Raw genomic sequence first — 20,748 nt, 5'->3', positions numbered from 1 at the left:
TGCATTTAATAAAACAAAAGAGCTAAAACAGAGTGCTTGTAAAAAATGAATCGTGGAGTTCCCCCAGAACAAAAAAGAACAAAATTAATCCCATGAATAACAAATATAAATATAGCTTTATTACGACATTTAATAACTCCTATACCAAAAAAAGAGAAGTTTTTTTGAAATGTTGGTTTATTTTGATAGATGACCCCATTCTTTCAGGTTTGATTCCTAAATATCCTACAGTGATCTAGAGGAAAAATAGAAACTTGAGAGATCTTATAGCTCCCAGCAGGATTGGGATCAATTGTAAATTGGGACCTGACATAAGGCAGTTAGGTTTATTTAGAAATTTAGTGGGGAATTTTCAGTGTGGGGATCTAAATGCATGCTGAATGGTGACCCATGGCAAAAAGACAGTTGAATTTTCTATTCCAGTACAAACTTTTCTCCTAATAGGACCTTTTTGAACTGTAATAGCTCATTTCTAATCTATTTTCTTGAATATGAGTGCAAAATACAGTATGTAGGGCGGACTACGTTACCGGTACAGTTTAGGATGAATAAACACAGGTCGAACATCCATAATAGTATTTTAAGCGGAACCTGTCACCAGATTTGTTCCCTATAACCTGCTGCCAACACCAGTGAGCTCTTATATACAGCATTATAGAATACTGTATATAAGAGCCCTGGCCGCTCTATATAACATAGAAAACATCTTTTATTATACTCACCTACAGGGCGTTGCTGGTCTCGGGACCAGCACCTTCTCCCCTCCTTCCATCGCCTCCCTCAGTCCCAGCTCCGTATGGATGATGCATCCTACATCATCCACACAGAGGCCTCCATTGCACTCCTGCGCACGTGCACTTTTCTCCGGCCTCCTGAGAGCAGAGCAAAGTACTGTAATGCTCATGCGTGGGGAAAGGTCAAAGACTAACAGCACATGCGCACTACAGTACTTTGCTCTGCCCTCAGTAGGGCACAGCAAAGTACGCATGCGGAGCTGGGCAGGAGGACAGCGATGGAAGGAAGATAGGAGTTGCTGTACTGAGACCAGTGATACCCATCGGACCCAACCGCCAACAGGCTACTATAATAAAAGCTGTTTTTATGTTATACAGAGCGGCCTGGGCACTTATATACAGTATTCTAGAATACTGTATATAAGGGCTCACTGGTGCTGGCCGCAGCTTATAAGGCACACATCTGGTGACAGGTTGACTTTAAATCATAGTTTGCCCAAACATTTTTTTTTCTGAGACATCGAAAAAATACTGAATGTTTACATTGACAATCTTGCAACAGATACCCAGTAAATGTTATAACAGATTCAGAATCTGATAAATAGGGAGTGCTATTGAATATTCACACTACTCATCCTTGTCACCAGAAAATCTGAATGAATTTTTAGAGATTATGAGATAAAAAGAACCCTCAGTCTTATCTTGTAAATGTAGAGTACTTTTCTTTTTCATACATTATATATATATATATATATATATATATATATATATATACTGTAAATGTGTATATATATATATATATATACTGTATATATGTATATATATATATATATATATATTTGTCACTGTTATACTCAAACAGTTTTTATGTGTTATTGTTTGTATTGGAATGATGTTCTATTGTACAGTTTGGATCTAATTGTGTTTTGTTTTAAATTAATCATTTTGGGTAAGATGTGGTTAACGTTTAATTGACAATCATGTGTGTCATGTACTATATAAAGTGATTAAGTTTTTCAATATATAATACCTGATGAAGAGGATGAATAGTTCTTGAAGCATATTGTAATAAAGAAAAATCAAATAAAAATCTGGAGTCATGTGACAGCACTTGTAGAGATCGTAAAACCATTTTTCACTTCATATGTATTATATTTGGGATGGGGGGTAATGACATTGGTGTTAAGTCTTTCCAGGAATTAATTCAGGATATTAAATTTGATTTATTGTGCTTGCGGTCTACTTACCAGGGAAATATTATTATCTGGTCAGATATTGTAGAGCGTTTGTCTTGGAGATACTTGAAGTCAGTGGATAAACAGAACAAACAAGGATTAAGGTGAATAAGGCCATTGCCCGTTTTGTAGCCATTAATGGCGGGATGGTGGTGCGTCATAAGGAATTAGAAGCGCCTTTGAGGGATTATTTCCAGTTTGATGGTATCCATCTTAATGCCATTAGCACTGATTTCAGAATGTTGGGTTTCAGAGACCGCATTGAGCAAGTCTTGGAGGTGTGGTGGGTACAGACCGTTGATATCTGTGAGATAGGTCTGCTTCAGAGGCTGGTAAATTGGTCATGTCCTTCGGTGGGAAGGCACGATTGGGGAATAGTGTTTTTTGTACAGTAATGTACTTAGCAGGCGTAAGTCTTGCAAAGTTTTAGGGTATGTGCGCACGTTGCTTTTTACCTGCTTTTTACCTGCTTTTTTGCTGCTTTTTCTTCTGCGCTGTTTAATGCCAAAATGGATGTGTTCTTCTATTCAAGCAAAGTCTATGGGAATTTGGTTTCTTGTTCACACTATGTTGTTCAAAATGCTGCCTTTTTGTGGCAGAACTTTGGTCAAAAACTCAGCTTTGCAGTGCAAAACCCAAATGGCAAAAACAATTGACATGTTGCTTCTTTGAAAAGCTGAGTTTTTGACCAAAGTTCTGGTACAAAAAGGCAGCATTTTGAACAACATAGTGTGAACAAGAAACCCAAATTCCCATAGACTTTGCTTGAATAGAAGAACACAACCATTTTGGCATTAAACAGCGCAGAAGAAAAAGCAGCAAAAAAGCAGGTAAAAAGCAGGTAAAAAGCAACGTGCGCACATACCCTAAGGGTATTAATTATGGAATTTTAATACCTCTCTCTCGGGGTTGGTGTGGTGTGGCCAGGGAGATTTGTAAGGTTGTTGTGGGGTTTGCCTCTGGACTAGATCTATTAACTGTTTAAAGCCTTTTTATATTTACATTGTTTATATTGTTGTGGGGTCGCCATTTTTGTGGGCACCTCAGGTTTTGTGTGAAATGTCTAATAAAAGGCTGCTGTGGCCAGTTTACTAAATTCATGGCAGTCATATGTTTATTTTGCATACACCAAAGGCAATAGGTGATACGATGGGTAATAGGCAGGAAACTACAATGATTCCCTCTTAAATTGTCAATATGGACTCCCAAAGGATATGTGTGCATGCTGCATAAAATTTCTGCACCTAAAAATGCACCTTGTGGCAGAAAAATGCACCAAAAAACGCATGCATTTTTGGTGCGTTTTTGTGCCATGCATTTTTTTTTTTCGTAAAATCAATGGTTGCAAGAGCTAAAAAAAAGTAGGAAAAAAACACACCAACAATAAATTGCAAGGAAAAAAAGAAACAACGTGCGCACAGCACTTCAGAATTCTTCTTGAGTTTGCTGGTGTAAGGATTGACATGCAGAGCTGGACAAAAAACTGCATGATAAACTGCATCAAATCTGCAACAAAAAACTCAGCATGCGCACGCAGCCAAAATTACCAATAAAACTACAGTTCACCTAGCAAAAGAAAACCCTCAAACAATGCTATCGACTGAAAAATATAAAATATATGATTGTCCGTACATGGAGACAGAATTTTAGACCAGTTGAAACTAAAACATTTAAAAACAGGTAGGGAAATGTTTTACCTCACAGAAAAATAAAACAAAAAAACAGCTGTGATCCCATGGTGTAATGTCTGTACACCTTTTGTTTTTCTTCTTTCCCTGCCCAGGAGCTGTAGTAGGATCAGAACATGTCCCTGTACGGTCAGACACGGCCATTACACAGTACATAGCAGGGGCACATATATAAGATTATCTCAGCACAGGAACATTTTTTTAAATACATCCTATATTGGAAATTATTATTATTCCAAATCTATTGATTCAAATGTACGTTGTGGGATAGCCCCTTTAAGTTGTAAGGCAAATAGAAAAATTATGCAAATTTGATATCACCTTAACCATACCGACCCATAGAACAAAGTTACCAGGTCAATTTTTCAATGAAATTGAATGGTTAGTTTAATAAGTTGCTAAATAATTGTTTGGATTTTTTTCAATTTCACCTCACTTCAAATGTTTTCCCCAGTTTTAAGTAAACTGTTAAAATCAATTGACTCTAATAATAATAATAACAATAATAATAAAATAGTAATCAATAATAATAATAAACTACAAATTATCTTGCAAAAATTCTTCATAGACCTAAATTAAAAATTAAGAAAATTATTGCCCTTGGAAGGCAGGAAACAAAGACCAAAGATGAAAATAGCAACGTCTTCCAGGGGGCCTACCATTCTTTTGGTGAATGTACATCTAGATATGTGTTTTGGTTCACCTTGTAGTAGGACCCATATTTTTGTTAACGGAAACATTGTTCTACTTTGGATCATCATTTGACTTTATAGTGCTCTGATAATTTTGCAGCCAATTACATACATGTTGTTTTAAATGTTCTAAAAAAAAATTATGAAAAAACAAGCATGCTTCAGCATGCAAGCTTTCCTCAAGTAGGATGGTGTTGTATAGGAAGGTCTGCGTTTCTACTTTAAATTGGTAGAGCCTTGGACGTTTGCCAATACAAGACTTAAAATAATTGACATAATGTGGCTAAAAGCAGTCAACATTGCCATACATCTTGATTTTTCACCTCTTGTTGTCTATCTAGGAATCCAACTGTTGTAGACTTGAACAGAATGGTCAACCAGACCATGACCAAAGGGACAATGTAAGTGCTTCATCAGTGACACAATTATTTCAAAGTATCTGACAACAGATAGATAGCCTCTTCAGAGTCGAAAAGGATTTGAACTGTAGTGTTACCTATTGGATGCAATAATTGTAAAAGTAAATATGGACTCTTTAACAAGCCAAGCCGCATGAACCCAAACCAGACACTTGATTTGAGGACACGGGTTTTGGGGAGTATTCCCCTTATCAGTGCAAGCAGGAGATTCGATATGGCTGAGATAGAAACCACTGACAGGGAGTCAAGGGCAAACGTTTCTCCTTGCTGAGAGTGACAATTCCGAAAGGATCCATGTATGATCTATAAGTCTCCTTACTCAGGTTTGACACTCTCCACAAGGAGAAGCGTTCCCTGCTACAGCCCTTTAGGATAGCATTACCTGACCATAGATAATAGACTATTATATTGCTAATTTAACTATGATATGATAACTGCTTCATTCTTTTGGTAAACAAAAAATACTATTATCTTCAGATAATATGAAACCCCAATTACAAAAAAGTTGGAACACTGTGTAAAATGTGAAGAAAACAAGAATATAATGATTTGGAAATCTTTTATAGCCATTTTTTATTGACAACAGAACATATAAGAAGTTGAAAGCTCAGCATTTTCCATGCATGTGTGAAAAATTATCTAATTTGAAAATTGTTGGCAGCAACACATCTCAAAATGTTGGGGCAGAGTCATGCTTATCATTGGGTATCCTCTTCATTTTGCAACTGTCTGTAAATGTTGAGGAGACCACGTTCTGAAGTTTTGGGAAAGCAATTTTGACCCATTCTTGTCTGAGGAAGGATTCTAGCTCCTTAATCGTCCAGGGTCTTCTTTGCCTGATTTTTGACTCATATTGCACCAAATGTTTCCCATTGGTGAAAGGTCTGGAGTGCAAGCGGCCAGTTCATCACCTGAACTTTTCTTCTGCAAAACCATGCTGATGTGATGGCTAGTGTGGTTTAGTATCATATTTTTCCAAAAATAAGCCCTGCCCCAAAAATTCGCTATAGCAGGGATTTTCAGCATTTTCGGAGCAAGGCTTAAATATAAATCCTAACCCGAAAATAAGCCCTAGTCGCGGTTCAATAATGAAGTGCCCGTGAAGCTAAAAAAGTTAAAGAATACTGCAGGACACTTCATTATAGACAGGGGACACCCCGCAATCACACTCACCAGACACTGAGCAGAGGACCTGTAGTGATCGCACATCCACACACATCAGATCGCACACACACACACATCAGATGGCTCACACAATCACACATCAGATCACACACTCACACTCACCACATCCAGTGATACCAATTTCTTCTGGCAGGCAGAAAATCCTGAGATGCGGTATGGTGGATTGCATAGGACCTGCAGTAGAACGAATCGATGCGTTCCACCACCGGGTCTTCCATGTGTTCCACTGCACTGCGTCTCATCTTTCCCTGCTGGCTGGAAGCAATCGGTATTGCTGTATGTGGTGAGTGTATGTGCGCAATCTGATGTGTGATTGTATGAGCAATTTGATGTGTGATTGTGTGTGTGTATGAGTGTGTGTGCGCAATCTGATGTATATTAGTGTGGGCCAGAAGCAGGGGATGCCGCATGAAGCATACCAGCTGGGAACATACACCAACGATCACAGGAGGACCTGGGATTCACGCAGACGCCTGGGATCTGGTAGGTATGAGTCTCCTGGTAAGGGGGGGGGTCTTTTTGGGGGGGTAAACTTACCTCAACCATGCTTCTCTAAGAATAAGATCTACTCCAAATATAAGCCCTAGTGCTTTATTCGGGTCAAAAAAAACTATAATACAGTGTCTTATTTTGGATAAACACAGTATGCAAGGTCTTCTTGGAAATAGAGAAACTTAAATTTTTATTCATTTGACCACAGAAAAGTTTTCCATTTTGTCTCAGTCCATTTTAAGTAGAGATGAGCGAGGTTCGAGGTTCGCCAATTTGATGTTCGAGTGATTTTGGGGGGGGGGGGTGTTCGAGTCGTTCGACGAACTCGAATGATTTGCTAAAAGTTCGGCAGTTCGAGTTACGTTCGAGAACGGTTCGATCACCAAAAGCATGGCTTTTTACAGCTATGCCATCGCTGGCAGCCTGCGGTAAGCTGGTAACCAGGGTAAATATCGGGTATCCAAGCAAAGCGCTTTTCTTAGTAATCCGATGTTTACCCTGGCTACGTGTGCAAAAATCCCCGAAAGCCACACAGAAGCACTTCCTTGTGACTTCCGTTGGATGCCGCTGCAGTCTGTGTCCCTTTCCAGCCCCAGCCCCAGCCCCGCGGCTGCCCGCTCAGCAGTGTCCACAGCTGCTCGCACTGTACGATGTCCGCAGCTGTCCACACTGCAGTGACAGCAGCCGCAGGGATGACAAGCGCTGCCGTCAGGAGGTTAGTGAAGTTCCTTACCTGCGGTGATGAAGTCCTGCCCTCCTGACATTAGCGCTGTTACTGTCTTCCATGGCCGCCGCTTGTCACATCTCCTCTTGCTGCCGACCCGAGACTGTCACTAGCGGTGACTTCACAGGCACCCACGATACTTGGTTGTGAAGGCGGTAGTCATTGAACTCAGTGACAGCTCTGCTATCAGGAGTGCAGCGATCACCGCAGGTAATGTACCTCGCTATCCTCCTGACAGCAGCGCTCGTCATCCCCTGCAGTGACCTGGGCTGACCTATTGATGTTAGCTCAGGTCACTGCATTGCTCTCCCAGCCAATATGGAACATTCTGTTCTTCATTGACTGGGGCATTGACTATGGTATTGATTGTCATGGGACCGCCTTGGATTACACCAGACCTGGATTTGTTTTTCTTTCTAATAAATTGGTGAAAGAGGGAATGTTTTGGATAGTGTTTTTTCAAATAAAAATGTGTTTGTCGTCTATTTTTTTTTTTATTACTGACTGGGTTGGTGATGTCGGGTATCTGATAGACGCCTGACATAACGAACCCCAGGGCTTGATGCCAGCTGACATTACACATCTGGTATTAACCCCATATATTACCCCGTTTGCCACCGCACCAGGGCAACGGGATGAGCTGGAGCGAAGCACCAGGATTGGCGCATTTAATGGATGCGCCACTTCTGGGGCGGCTGCGGCCTGATATTTTTAGGCTGGGGAGAGTCCAATAACCATGGACCTCCCTAGTCTGAGAATATCAAACCCCAGCTGTCCGCTTTACCATGGCTGGTGATCCGATTTTGGGGAGACCCCCACGTTTTTTTAATTATTTATTTAATTTAAAATAACAGCGTGGGGTGCCCTCAGTTTTGGATTACCAGCCAAGGTGAAGCTGCCAGCTGTGGTCTGCAGGCTGTAGCCGTCTGCTTTACCCTAGCTGGCTATCAAAAATAGGGGGAACCCCACGTCATTTTTTTTTTTTAAATGTAGTTATTTTTTTGGCTAAATACAAAGCTAAGCACCCCTTAGTGCCACATAAAAGGCACCAAAGGGTGCAAAATTACAAAATGCAGGAGAGTGGGACATTATGTGTCTTTCTGCCATTATAATAACAGAAAAGACTGATATGAAGTGTACAAGCACAGGAAAATCACCAGAGCGCTCTACGCTGTAAAAAGCAGTAGAAAATGGCACTGGAGTAAACATGTGACCGCCTCATGTAGGTTGAAGCTATGGATCCTGGGTAAATTTATGTATTTTCCCTCCTTCAGTTTTTTTGCAGAACGCAAAAAAATGGAAGGCACACGGATGACAAACGGATGACATATGGACCGTATACGGAACGGAAACGGATGCCACACTGATGCATCCGTGAAAAAAACTGACTTTTTTTTGCGGACCGCAAAAACGGATCGGTCGTGTGAATGTAGCCTTATTCTGATCTGCCGTCAGAAATAAGTGAATAGCGCCCCCAGGCGTCAGAAAATCTCCGTGGTTTCAGGGGGTAGCTGAGACCCTGAAAATCATGATTCAGACCGTTTTTTCCGGTCCCTGCTCACGTGATCACCGGTATACACCGTATACCGATGATCACGTTACAGTAAATGACAGCGCCGGTAAAAAATTATTTATCTCCCATCAGCCTTCAGGCGTGAACAAACATGTCAGATGGGAGATAAATCTCCTCCCCGGTCCCCCAGTGTCGCCAAAGTGCCCCCCCCGACCCCCTTCCGGAAATCCAAAATGGCCGCGCGTACAGCAGCGCGCCGGCCGAATTCACCCTACTCCTCTGATTTCTGTCGCATGTGCCATGACACATGCGACAGAAAACTCCTCCCCAGGCGCTGCCAGGTCACCCCTATAACCCCACCGGTGTTCCCCAGTGTCCCACGGTACCTGTGCAGCGTTGATCCCCCGCGGCCCCCTCCTTCACAATAGACCTGCCGCATGCACAGAGCGGCTGTCAGCTCAGCTTCCTATATTCAGACACAGTGAGTGGCGTTAACCATGCATCTGTAAGCTACTGCAATGCCCTGCTCATGAGGTAAGGAACATAGTTGATCAGGAGAGCTATTCTACATTTCCAAATGGAGGTATTTGATTTTATAGTTGCCCTGCTGAACGACTACCAAACATGAGAGTCCGTTATACGCCACAAGAAAACATGTCTAAATAGCGAGCTCTATTGTTTAGTATTCATTCAAGTGGATAACTGGACTTAAAGGGGTTATTCCATCTCCAAGATCCTATCCCCAATATATAGTAGGTGGAATAGCAATAAGATCAGCAAATACCAATATTTGGAAATGTATTGTATGTATGTATTGTATTGTATGTATGTAAATTCATTGCACCCACACTCCTCACATGGAGGGTCTGCACTCCTAGAAAATGGGGGATACGTTCCCTGAGCGTGCCCCCCATAATGTAGATGGTCCAGAGTCGTCGTGGGACCCCCTTATTTTTTTTTCCTTACAATAAATTGATGAAAGAGGGAATGTTTTGGGGAGTGTTTTTTCAAATACATTTTTTTTCTCTTTTTTTTGTTAGTACTGACAGTTTGTGATGTCGGGTATCTTATAGACACCATGACATCGCAAACTGCTGGGCTTGATGTTAGGTGACCTTACAGCTGGTATCAACCCCATTTATTACCCCGTTTGCCACTGCACTAGGGCACGGGATAAGCTGGGGTGAAGCGCCAGGATTGGCGCATCTAGTGGATGCGCCACTTCTGGGGCGCCTGTGGCCTGCTATTTATAGGCTGTGAAGGGCCAATAACTATGACCCTTCCCACCCTGAGAATACCAGACCACAGCCGTCCGCTTTACCTTGGCTGGTGATCCAATTTGGGGGGACCCTACTTTTTTTTTGTAATTATTATTATTTATAAAATAAAAAAGAGCCTGGGGTGACCTCCACATTGGATCACCAACCACGGTAAAGCTGCCAGCTGTGGTTTTTCAGGCTACAGCCGTCTGCTTTACCCTAGCTGGCTATCAAAAGTGGGGGGACCCCACGTCATTTTTTTTTTAAAACTATTTTTTTAAATAAAAAAAAATTAATGGGCTTCCCTGTATTTTGATTGCCAGCCAAGGTAACGCCAGTCAGATGGGGGTGGCAACCCGTAGCTCTCTGCTTTATCTGCGCTGAGAATCAAAAATACAGCGGAGCGCTACGTCATTTTTTTAATGATTTATTTTTAAAGTACTGTGATGTCAGGCAATCAAAATACAGGGAAGCCCATTTTTTTTAGTTATTTAAATAAATAAAAAAAAAAATATATGGGCTCCCGCTGCATTTTTTGTATTGCTAGCTAAGGGTAATCCAAGCAGCTACTGGCTGCTAACACCCACTGCTTGGTGTTACCTTCACTGGCAATGGAAAATCCAGGGAAGCATTTTTTTTTTTTGCCAAAAAACTAAAAAAAAATGACGTGAGCTTCGCCATATTTTTGTATGCTAGCCAGGTACAGCAGGCAGGTACGGCTGCACCCAACCCCCAGCTGCCTATTTGTACCCGGCTGGGAACTAAAAATATAGGGAAGCCCTTTTTTTTAATTATTTCATGAATTTCATGAAATAATTAAAAAAAAAATGATGTGGGCTTCGCCCCATTTTTGTATGCAGCCAGGTACAACTAGGCAGCTGGGGATTGGAATCCGCAGCACAGGTTAGCCCGAGCTTTCTGGGCCCTTCTGCTGTGAATTGCAGTCCGCACCCACCCCAGAAAATGGTGCTTTCATAGAAGCGCCATAATCTGGCGCTGTATCCAACTCTTCCAGCAGCCCTGAAGCCGGGTGGCTTTCTGGGTAATAATGAGTTAATACTAGCTTTGTTTTACTAGCTAGTATTAAGCCAGAGATTCTTAATGTCAGGCAAGTTTGACCCGGCCATTAAGAATCTCCAATAAAGGGTTAAAAAAAAGACACCGCACAGAGAAAAAATACTTTAATAGAAATAAATACACAGACACACTTAGAGACTCCATGTTTATTACTCCATGTCACCCCTCCACTATCCTGGTCTTCTGTCTTCTTTCTCCTTCAACCCATGCAGCTCTGCTACATTAGGCAGCACACCATAGGAGGAAGAACGCTGCTGCTCCCGTGCAGTCTATTCACTCAGTGAGTGAGCAGAAGTTGCGTGCTGTAAGCGGTGACGTCACCGCTGACAGGCGGGTTACCATAGCAACGGTGCTCCGATCACGTGATTCCCGGTGCCGCTATTTACCGGCTGTGACAGCTAGTCCCTGCATGTGGGCTGACTCTGTAAAGAGCGCACACATGCAGGAACGGGGAGTCGACCATGTGCCAGAGCATTTCGCCGGTACACGGAGATGCTTGAACGATCACCGAGTACCGGAGAGATGTACTGACAGGACCTAGCAATGACATCTAGCCATGTGACCAGTCTGTAGCCAATGAGATAATAGACACGTGACTGGTCACATGCTATTTTGTCGTCACGATAGGTCCTTTCATCAGTGCTGGTTACTGGGAGGACGCTGCGATTATTGGAAGGAAAAGCAGCGGGAGACAGAGAGCAGGACGCGTCGCAGGGACCTGTAAGTGTTATGGCAATGTTTATTAACTATATGTGTACATGCATAATGTGTTTCTATGTGTTTGTTTTTGCCTTCCATTGTTTTCAATGGGGTTCGAGTGGTTCGTCGAATGGTTCGTCGAACGTTCGTCGAACGGGGCCTCCGTTCGACGAACCGAACTGAACTCGAACGCCAGAGGGGTGGCTCATCTCTAATTTTAAGTGAGCTTAGAACCAGGGAAAACACCAGCATTTCTGGAGTGTGATGATACAGTTTGTGAGTTCTTCTTTGCATGATTGGGCTTTAACTTGCATTTGTGGATTGCTTGGTGAACTGAATTTACAGACATTGATTTATGGAAGTATTCTGGAGCCCATGCAGTGAGTTGCACAATCGAATCATGTCTGCGTAAAATGCAGTGCCTCCTGAGGGCCTGGAGATCATAAGCATCCAATATTGATCGTCACCATTGTCTTCTATCACACTGATTTCTCCAGAATGTCTGAATCTTTTGATGACATTATATACTTTAAATGGTGGAATATTCAATATTTTTGAAATTTAACATTGAGAAACATTTTTCTGAAATTGTTCTGCTATTTTAGAAGTAGTTGGTCACAAATTTGCCAACCTCTGACCATCTTTGCTTCTGATAAACTTTGCCTCTCTGACAAGCTCTTTTTTACCCAGTTCCCCAATATAGAGACACAAAAACAGATTGACAAATTGATAATCTTTATTACACATAAACATGAACATTACATTGATAAAATATACAGAGAAAGGATAAAAATACCAAATTCCCAGGCAGACAAAATTATCAAAACTTTATTATAAATAAACGGGATAGTTCATACAATAATTTATATTGGTAAAAATATCCAAAACCACTAAGATATTAATTAATCAGATTGCAAATATCTAATTTTTTAGTTGGTCTCGTGAATCATTCAGTAAATACCACTGATAGCATTTAATTGAATCAATTTAGATAAACCTATATTCTGTTATTTGTCTGCCAAGAAAAATACACAAAATCCAATCATTTCTATCAATATACTAAAGGACAAGTGCTTGTTAGAAAAATGTCTTCATCTAAAACAAATGCAAAAATAAATGCATATAAATAAATTTCAGCTAGTGCTTAATGCATTATAATTTTTTTTTAACATAAAAGACCAATGCAAAAAAATAGTATACAAAGAATTTAACCAGGGACCATATAAATAAATAACAATCAAGATTAGAAAATTCTAGCGTGGAATGAGGATACCAATAATTAAGTTGACCATCATATTCCAAAAGCCCGCTATACGATATATTCCACAGAGACACTCCCAAAGTTAAAGGGTCTCTAAAGTACATATGAGTGATAACACTAGCAGCAAAAAAGGGCAGATAAACCAGAATTTCACTAAAGGGTTAAATTCCCTATTCACATTGTTATGTGAAAAGTCACAGAGAATCATTAACAAGTGGATATAGGGTATATCTTACATGCCTGCCACAGGATCCCCTTGACATACGTTTCATGTGTTCCCTTCTGAGGAAGTAGGACACACAAAACGAACGTCAAGGGGGTCCCATGGCAGACATGTAAGGAAAACTCTGGTTTATCTTCCCCTTTTTGCTGCTAGTGGTATCTCTCATAAGCACTTTAGAGGCCATTTAACTTTGGGAGTGTTTCTGTGGAATATTGTATAGTTGATTTTTGTAAAATGATTGTCAACTAATTTATTGATATCTTCATTCCACACAAGAATTTTCGAATCCTTGATTGTTATTTATTTATATGGTCCCTGGTTAAAATTCTTTGTATACTAATTTTTTTGTATTGGTCTTTTTTGATAAAAAAAAATATAAGACATTAAGCACTAGCTAAAATTCCTTTCTATGCATTTATTTTTGTATTGGATTTAGATAAAAAAAAAATGTCCAACTTCCACCTTCTGTTCCGCAAGCTCACACCCTTTGAAACTCTTTGCTTAGCGAATAACCCTCCGGAACATGTCATCTCATTACTTTATAAAATCTTTTTGGAGGGATGATATGTGCAGGCTGATCCTCCTAGCTTCTTTCCCAAGTGGGAGGTAGATTTGGACGGGTCTCTGTCTGCGGCGGACAGGTTAAAGGTTCTCCTTTTCACTCAAACAGCATCCATGAGTTCCTTGCCTCAGGAGAGGGGCTTTAAGATTTTATATAGGTGTACAGATTCCCCACAACTGTACATACTATGTTTCCCTCGACCCCAGACACTTACTGGAGGTGCTTAAATGATAGAGGATCATACATGCATATCTGATGGGCATGTGAAGCTATCAGGGGATTTTGGAAGGCGGTGTTCAACCTAATTAATCTACTCTCCACACGCAAAGTCACTTCTTCTCCCGAACTTGCCGTATTGTCATTATGTGACTGGTCTATATCTTGTTTTAAAAACAGTTTATTATTATGTCACGTCCTGGTGGCAGTGAGATGTCTGAACCCCAGATACTGGAAACAGACACAGGTTCCCTCTGTGGCAGAATTGTTACAGGAGGTGAACACAGTATTTAGAATGGTAGAATTGGTAGGACAAATAACTGACACTTTGACCAAGGTATTAGATCTTTGGTCTCCATGGATCCTTTTTAGAGACTACTCAGACAATTAGCTGCTGGGTGTGGCCTGAGTGGAGTTTGTGCTGGCTGATGGGAGGTGGGGGGGTGGTGGCTGGGTGGATCAGGTCATTCAATCCCCAAAGCTTTCCTTGTGTTTTTACCTCTCTTCTCTTTCTTTCTATACTTCCCCAAGCTTTCTTAACCCTCCGTCACATACAATATCGGTTCTAACGAGTTCACATACAATGTGACTGTCAGGCGCAGGCTAGAAAAATACCTATAATATCTAATGTTTGCAATTTCAGTGCTCTAAAAGTGATCAGTGACCTTCATAGGGATGTAATAAAAGAGACTACACATAATCAGGTGCAAAAAAAACCCATTTACTTAACATAAAACTAATAAGTCTGAAATACAAACATTTCAAAACTCCCGCCAAATAGTCCCCAGTTCAACTCTGTCAAAAAACTCTACAAAGAAAATTTATGGAAACAAACTTAATTTTAAGGTACCTTAAGTACTATTAAACACATATTCAATCAGAATTAGATCCTGAAGTTTCCCCAGAAAAATTACACTTGCAGAGCATGTGATGAATAAAAACATAAAATACCAAGCTTATTGAGTGTGACGTGTTCACATACAATGAGCCTGAGAGATTAGCGCAGTTATATCTGTCCTCCTGAAGCTCTGCAATCCAACTGTGGTATGAGGTTTCACAGAGCTGCTAGAGACAGGAGACTACCTGGAGGGAGGGGATTTCCTCACAATCTGGTGAGGAAGGAGAAATGAAAGTAAAAGAGATGTGCCTGTCAGGCCTATTGTATGTGACGGAGGGTTAAACTCTCCTCTCATATCCCAACCACCCCCTCTCTGGTAGCTTCCCCTCTACTTCTTACATTCTTAAGTCTTGTTTCTTAATTTCTTGACTCAGATTTTATTATTGATGCAGAGTTAATTAAGAAAGTCATTATATAACTGATAATATTTTGATATAGTATCTCTGTATTTCGTTTTGTGAGCGTATTTTGTTTTGAATTGTTTTCTATGCAAAGCGAAATGTTATTCATATGATATCAATAAACTTCAATGTGAACTAACTTCCACCTTCTGATTTGGGTTCTACATTCTGTTGTGAATAAAATATGGCTATGGCCTCCTTCACACGTCCGTGAAAAACACGCACGTGTGTTACGGGCCATTTTTCGGGTCCGTGTCCCGTTTTTGTGTCCGTTTTTATGGTCCGTGTGACATCTGTGTGAATTGCGTATGCTAGCCGTGTTTGTGTGTAGAATGAACGTGTATGTGTACGTGGAATTTCCGTGTGGAATGTCCGTGTGTGTGATGCACAATGTCGTTTATAAATGTCGGCTGACAGCCGACAGAGTTGCGCGATGAGAATGAACTCGGGTGAACTTCACCCGACTTCATCCTCATACCGCGGCTCTGTCTGTGTCGAGTACTGATTAGCGGTCACCTGTGAAGGATTCACCAGTGACCGCTAATCCCCCGAGTGACTGAAGTTTCCCCCCTCTCTCATACTCACCAATCCCCGATCACCGGCGCGGCGCTGCATGGCAATTCACACTGCTGCGGCGGCTTTTACTATTTTGAAAAAGCCGGCCGCTCATTAAACAATCTCGTATTCCCTGCTTTCCCCACCCACCGGCGCCTATGATTGGTTGCAGTGAGACATGCCCCCACGCTGAGTGACAGGGGTCTCACTGCACCCAATCACAGCAGTCGGTGGGCGTGTCTATACTGGGCAGTAAAATAAATAAATAATTTAAAAAAACGGCGTGCGGTCCCCCCCAATTTTAATGCCAGCCAGATAAAGCCATACGGCTGAAGGCTGGTATTCTCAGGATGGGGAGCTCCACGTTATGGGGAGCCCCCCACCCTAACAATATCAGTCAGCAGCCGCCCAGAATTGCCGCATACATTAGATGCAACAGTTCTGGGACTGTACCCGGCTCTTCCCGATTTGTCCCCGTGCTTTGGAAAATCGGGATAATAAGGAGTTAATGGCAGCCCATAGCTGCCAATAAGTCCTAGATTAATCATGTCAGGCGTCTCCCCGAGATTCCTTTCATGATTAATCTGTAAGTGTCAGTAAATAAACACACACAGCCGAAAAAATCCTTTATTAGAAATAAAAAACACAAACATATACCCTGGTTCAACAATTTAATGAGCCCGAAAAAGCCCTCCATGTCCGGCGTCATCCAGGATGGTCCAGCGTCGCTTCCAGCTCAGCTGCATGGAGGTGAAATGAGCTGCAGAAGACACCGCCGCTCCTGACAGCTCCACGCGGCAAATGAAGAGTGCTGCGCGATCAGCTGAGCTGTCACTGAGGTTACCCGCGGCAACCGCTGGATCCAGTGACAGCGGTTAACCTCAGTGACAGCTCAGCTGATTGCGCGGCTGTCTTCAGTTGCTGCATGGAGGTGACAGGAGCGGCGGTGTCTTCTGCAGCTCCAGTCACCTCCATGCAGCAGAGCTGGAAGCGACGCTGGACCATCCTGGATGACGCCGGACATGGAGGGCTTTTTCGGGCTGATTAAATTGTTGAACCAGGTTATATGTTTGTGTTTTTTATTTCTAATAAAGGATTTTTTCGGCTGTGTGTGTTTATTTACTATAACTTACAGATTAATCATGAAAGGAATCTCGGGGAGACGCCTGACATGATTAATCTAGGATTTAGTGGCAGCTATGGGCTGCCATTAACTCCTTATTACCCCGATTTGCCAATGCACCAGGGCAAATTGGGAAGAGCCGGGTACAGTCCCAGAACTGTCGCATCTAATGTATGCGGCAATTCTGGGCGGCTGGTGACTGATATTGTTAGGGTGGGGGGGCTCCCCATAACGTGGAGCTCCCCATCCTGAGAATACCAGCCTTCAGCCGTATGGCTTTATCTGGCTGGCATTAAAAATGGGGGGACCGCACGCCGTTTTTTTTAATTATTTATTTATTTATTTTACTGCACAGTACACGCCCACCGGCTGCTGTGATTGGGTGCAGTGAGACCCCTGTCACTCAGCATGGGGGCGTGTCTCACTGCACCCAATCATAGGCGCCGGTGGGCGGGGAAAGCAGGGAATACGAGATTGTTTAATGAGCGGCCGGCTTTTTCAAAATAGTAAAAGCCGCCGCAGCATTGTGAATGCCGTGCAGCGCCGCGCCGGTGATCGGGGATCGGTGAGTATGAGAGAGGGGGTAAGAGGGATAGACTGACATGGACAGAGAGAGAGGGACAGACATAGTGACCGACTGACAGAGATTAGTGAATGACAGACATTGTGAGGCGCTTCAGAACGCAGCTTTTCAGCTGCGCTCTGAAGCGGACCTTTTTTAAGCTGCGGTGCAGAGCGCACACCTGCGCACATAGCCTCAGACATCAAAATCGTATGAGGGATGTCACACGTTTCAATTGACGAGGTTCGTGCAACAAAACGTTCAATTCTAGACAAAAATACGATCTGTTTGCGATCAACGGTTTTGCGTTCAATCCTGATCGCACGTAGGTGTCACACGCAGATACCTCACAAACGATGCCGGATGTGCGTCACTTACAACTTGACCCCAACGACGGATTGTGAGATATATTGAAGCGTGTAAAGCGGGCTTAAGTCTTGTTTCTTAATTTCTTGACTCAGATTTTATTATTGATGCAGAGTGAATTAAGAAAGTCATTATATAACTGATAATATTTTGATGTAGTATGCTCTGTATTTCGTTTTCTGAGCGTATTTTGTTTTGAATTGTTTTCTCTGCAAAGCGAAATGTTATTTATATGATATCAATAGACTTCAATTTGAACTAACTTCCACCTTCTGATTTGGGTTCTACATTCTGTTGTGAATTAAATATGGTTAGAAGAGATTTACAAATCATGGCATTCTTGCCTGCACGTTTTAACTTTTTTTTAAATTTGTGTTATACCTATTGTTGTGATATTATTTAGGCTTTCTATGAACATTATATAAATAATGTGTTGTTGAGATTGTCTAATTACGTTGTTTCTATAGATAACTACATTATTTTTAAATAAAGAAGAGCTTTTACCATTGGACCCAACACAGGAATTAATATTTCCTCCTGAACTTATGGTAAAAAATACTTAAATGTTTTTCAGTCTTTACAATTTGAAGATATGTTTACAATTTATGTTTTTAACTCCTTTTAGACTTGACGATTTTCTGCACTGAACAAAAATATTCAAGTAACACTTTTGGTTTTGCTCCCATTTTTCATGAGCTGGATGCAAATATCTAAGACCTTTTTCTATATACTATATACACGTATAAACACGAAAGGCCTTTTTCTCTCCAATATTGTTCACAAATTTGTCTAAATCTGTGTTAGTGAGCACTTCTTTGCTTTTATTGCACAGGCGTGCCATAGGCTGGCCACATTAAAAGGCCACTGTAAAATGTGCAGTTTTATCACACAGCACAATGCCACAGATATTGCAAGTTTTGAGGGAGCGTGCAATTGGCTGCTGACTTCAGAATTGCCCACAAGAGCTGTTGCCGGGGAATTGAATGTTCATGTCTCACCAATAAGCTGTCTCCAAAGGCTTATGGTAAAGAATATTAATCAAACAATTAATTAATTTTCATCTGGGTCACATAAGACCATATCTCACAATTTGACAGCCCTTACAAAGTAATTTTCTTCCTAATGAAGCCCCTTTTCATTGTACCCATAGAGTATGATGCCAACAAAAGTGCCCCACAAACACTGTATGATACTCCTACAGTGAATTCCTCCGCAGTGCCCTCCACATGCACAGTATGATTACTCTACTGTACCCACCCTAAACTACCTTGGCATATCATGGTGACCACAACACAGCATGATCCCGAAATGTGACCACCACACATCTCCCCCATGCAAGTATAAGGGGCCTACATAGAGTATAATGGCTCCCACACCTATTTACAATGTATAATGCCCCCACTAGCCTTCCAACAGTATAATGGCTGCCACACAGCCCTTCGCACAGCATGATGGACCCCGCACAAACCATCACACTTATTATTGATTGCATACAGTAAAATGGCCCTCAAATAGACGTCTATAAAGTAAAGGCTCCTTAGTAGCCCTCCAAAAATAGTATATTGGCCTCCACATAGCCCTCCAAATATTATAATGGCCCCCACTTAGGCTTCCATATAGTATAATTGATCCCACATAGTCCTCCATATAATATTATGAACCCCTATAATCCAACAAAGTATTATGCACCCCCCATCCTCCATATAGCATAATGCACCCCATAATCTTCCATATAGTATAATGCCCACCATAGTCTTCCATGTAGTATAATGCCCACCATAGTCCTCCATATATTATAATGCACCCCCCATAATCCTGTATATATTATAATGCATCCCCCATAGTCCAACATATATTATAATTCCCCCTCATAATCCTATATATATTATAATGCACACCCCATAGTCTTTCATATATTATAATGCACACCCTATAGTTCTCCACATAGTATAATGCACCCCATAGTCCTCCATATATTATAATGCACCCCCCATATTCCTGTATATATTACAGTATAATGCATCCCCCATAGTCTTACATATATTATAATGCACCTACTTAGTCCTCCGTATATTATAATGTACCCCCATAGTCATCCATATATTATAATACGCCCCATAGTCCTCCATAATTTATAATGCACCAACAGAGTCCTCCTTATAGTATAGTGCACCTCCATATATAAGAATGCACCCCCATAGTCTTCCATAGATTATAATGCACACCCATAGTCCTCCAAATGATATAATGCATACCTCATAGTCATCCCTATAGTATTAACGCCTTTGGCCACTGCTGAACTCACTAACTTAAAAACATAAAAATAATAATAATCAACTCTTCTCTTTCCCCCACTGCTCCGGTCTCTGGAGTCGCAAGTGCTCTGCACCCAGCGCCGGAGTTAGTATAATGCACACCCCACAGCTCTCTATATGTTATAATGCACACCCCATAGACCTCCGTATATTACAATGTACATCCTATAATCATCTATATGGTATTATGCATCCCGTAGTCCTTCATATAGTATAATGAACTCCATAGTACTTCATATATTATAATAGAGCTCCATAAATTCTAATGCACTCCTATAGTCCTCCATATATTATAATGCACCCTCATAGTCCCCCATATATTGTTATGCACCGCCATAGTCTTCTATATATTAGAATGCACCCCCATAGTGTTGGGGTCTGTGAAGACTGGAGTTTGGGTACTGCTAATATGTCTGTGAATGACAGGAGCATGAGCAGATTCATGGCAGACACAGGTCATTGATCAAAATCTGGGACCTGACATTGGAGATACTAGTAAAAACAATGCTCATTAAATTAATTTAGCCATCACAGGCACTGGTTCATCTC

General features: G+C 41.4%; 1 protein-coding gene across 2 annotated transcripts in view; it reads left to right on the top strand.

Annotated features, from left to right (window-relative positions):
* LOC142245186 (aldehyde oxidase-like) overlaps nt 1–20,748 on the top strand; it is a 314,224-nt gene that overhangs the window by 92,695 nt on the left and 200,781 nt on the right. For both annotated transcript variants that reach the window (XM_075317642.1, XM_075317641.1), the window contains 2 exons: nt 4,691–4,750; nt 18,352–18,432. In XM_075317642.1, the coding sequence (XP_075173757.1) occupies nt 4,691–4,750; nt 18,352–18,432 (141 nt within the window). The remainder of the gene's footprint in view (nt 1–4,690; nt 4,751–18,351; nt 18,433–20,748) is intronic.

The sequence above is a fragment of the Anomaloglossus baeobatrachus genome, chromosome 7 (assembly GCF_048569485.1).
Source record: "Anomaloglossus baeobatrachus isolate aAnoBae1 chromosome 7, aAnoBae1.hap1, whole genome shotgun sequence".
Lineage (NCBI taxonomy): Eukaryota > Metazoa > Chordata > Amphibia > Anura > Aromobatidae > Anomaloglossus > Anomaloglossus baeobatrachus.
This window is presented reverse-complemented; position numbering and strand designations above follow the sequence as displayed.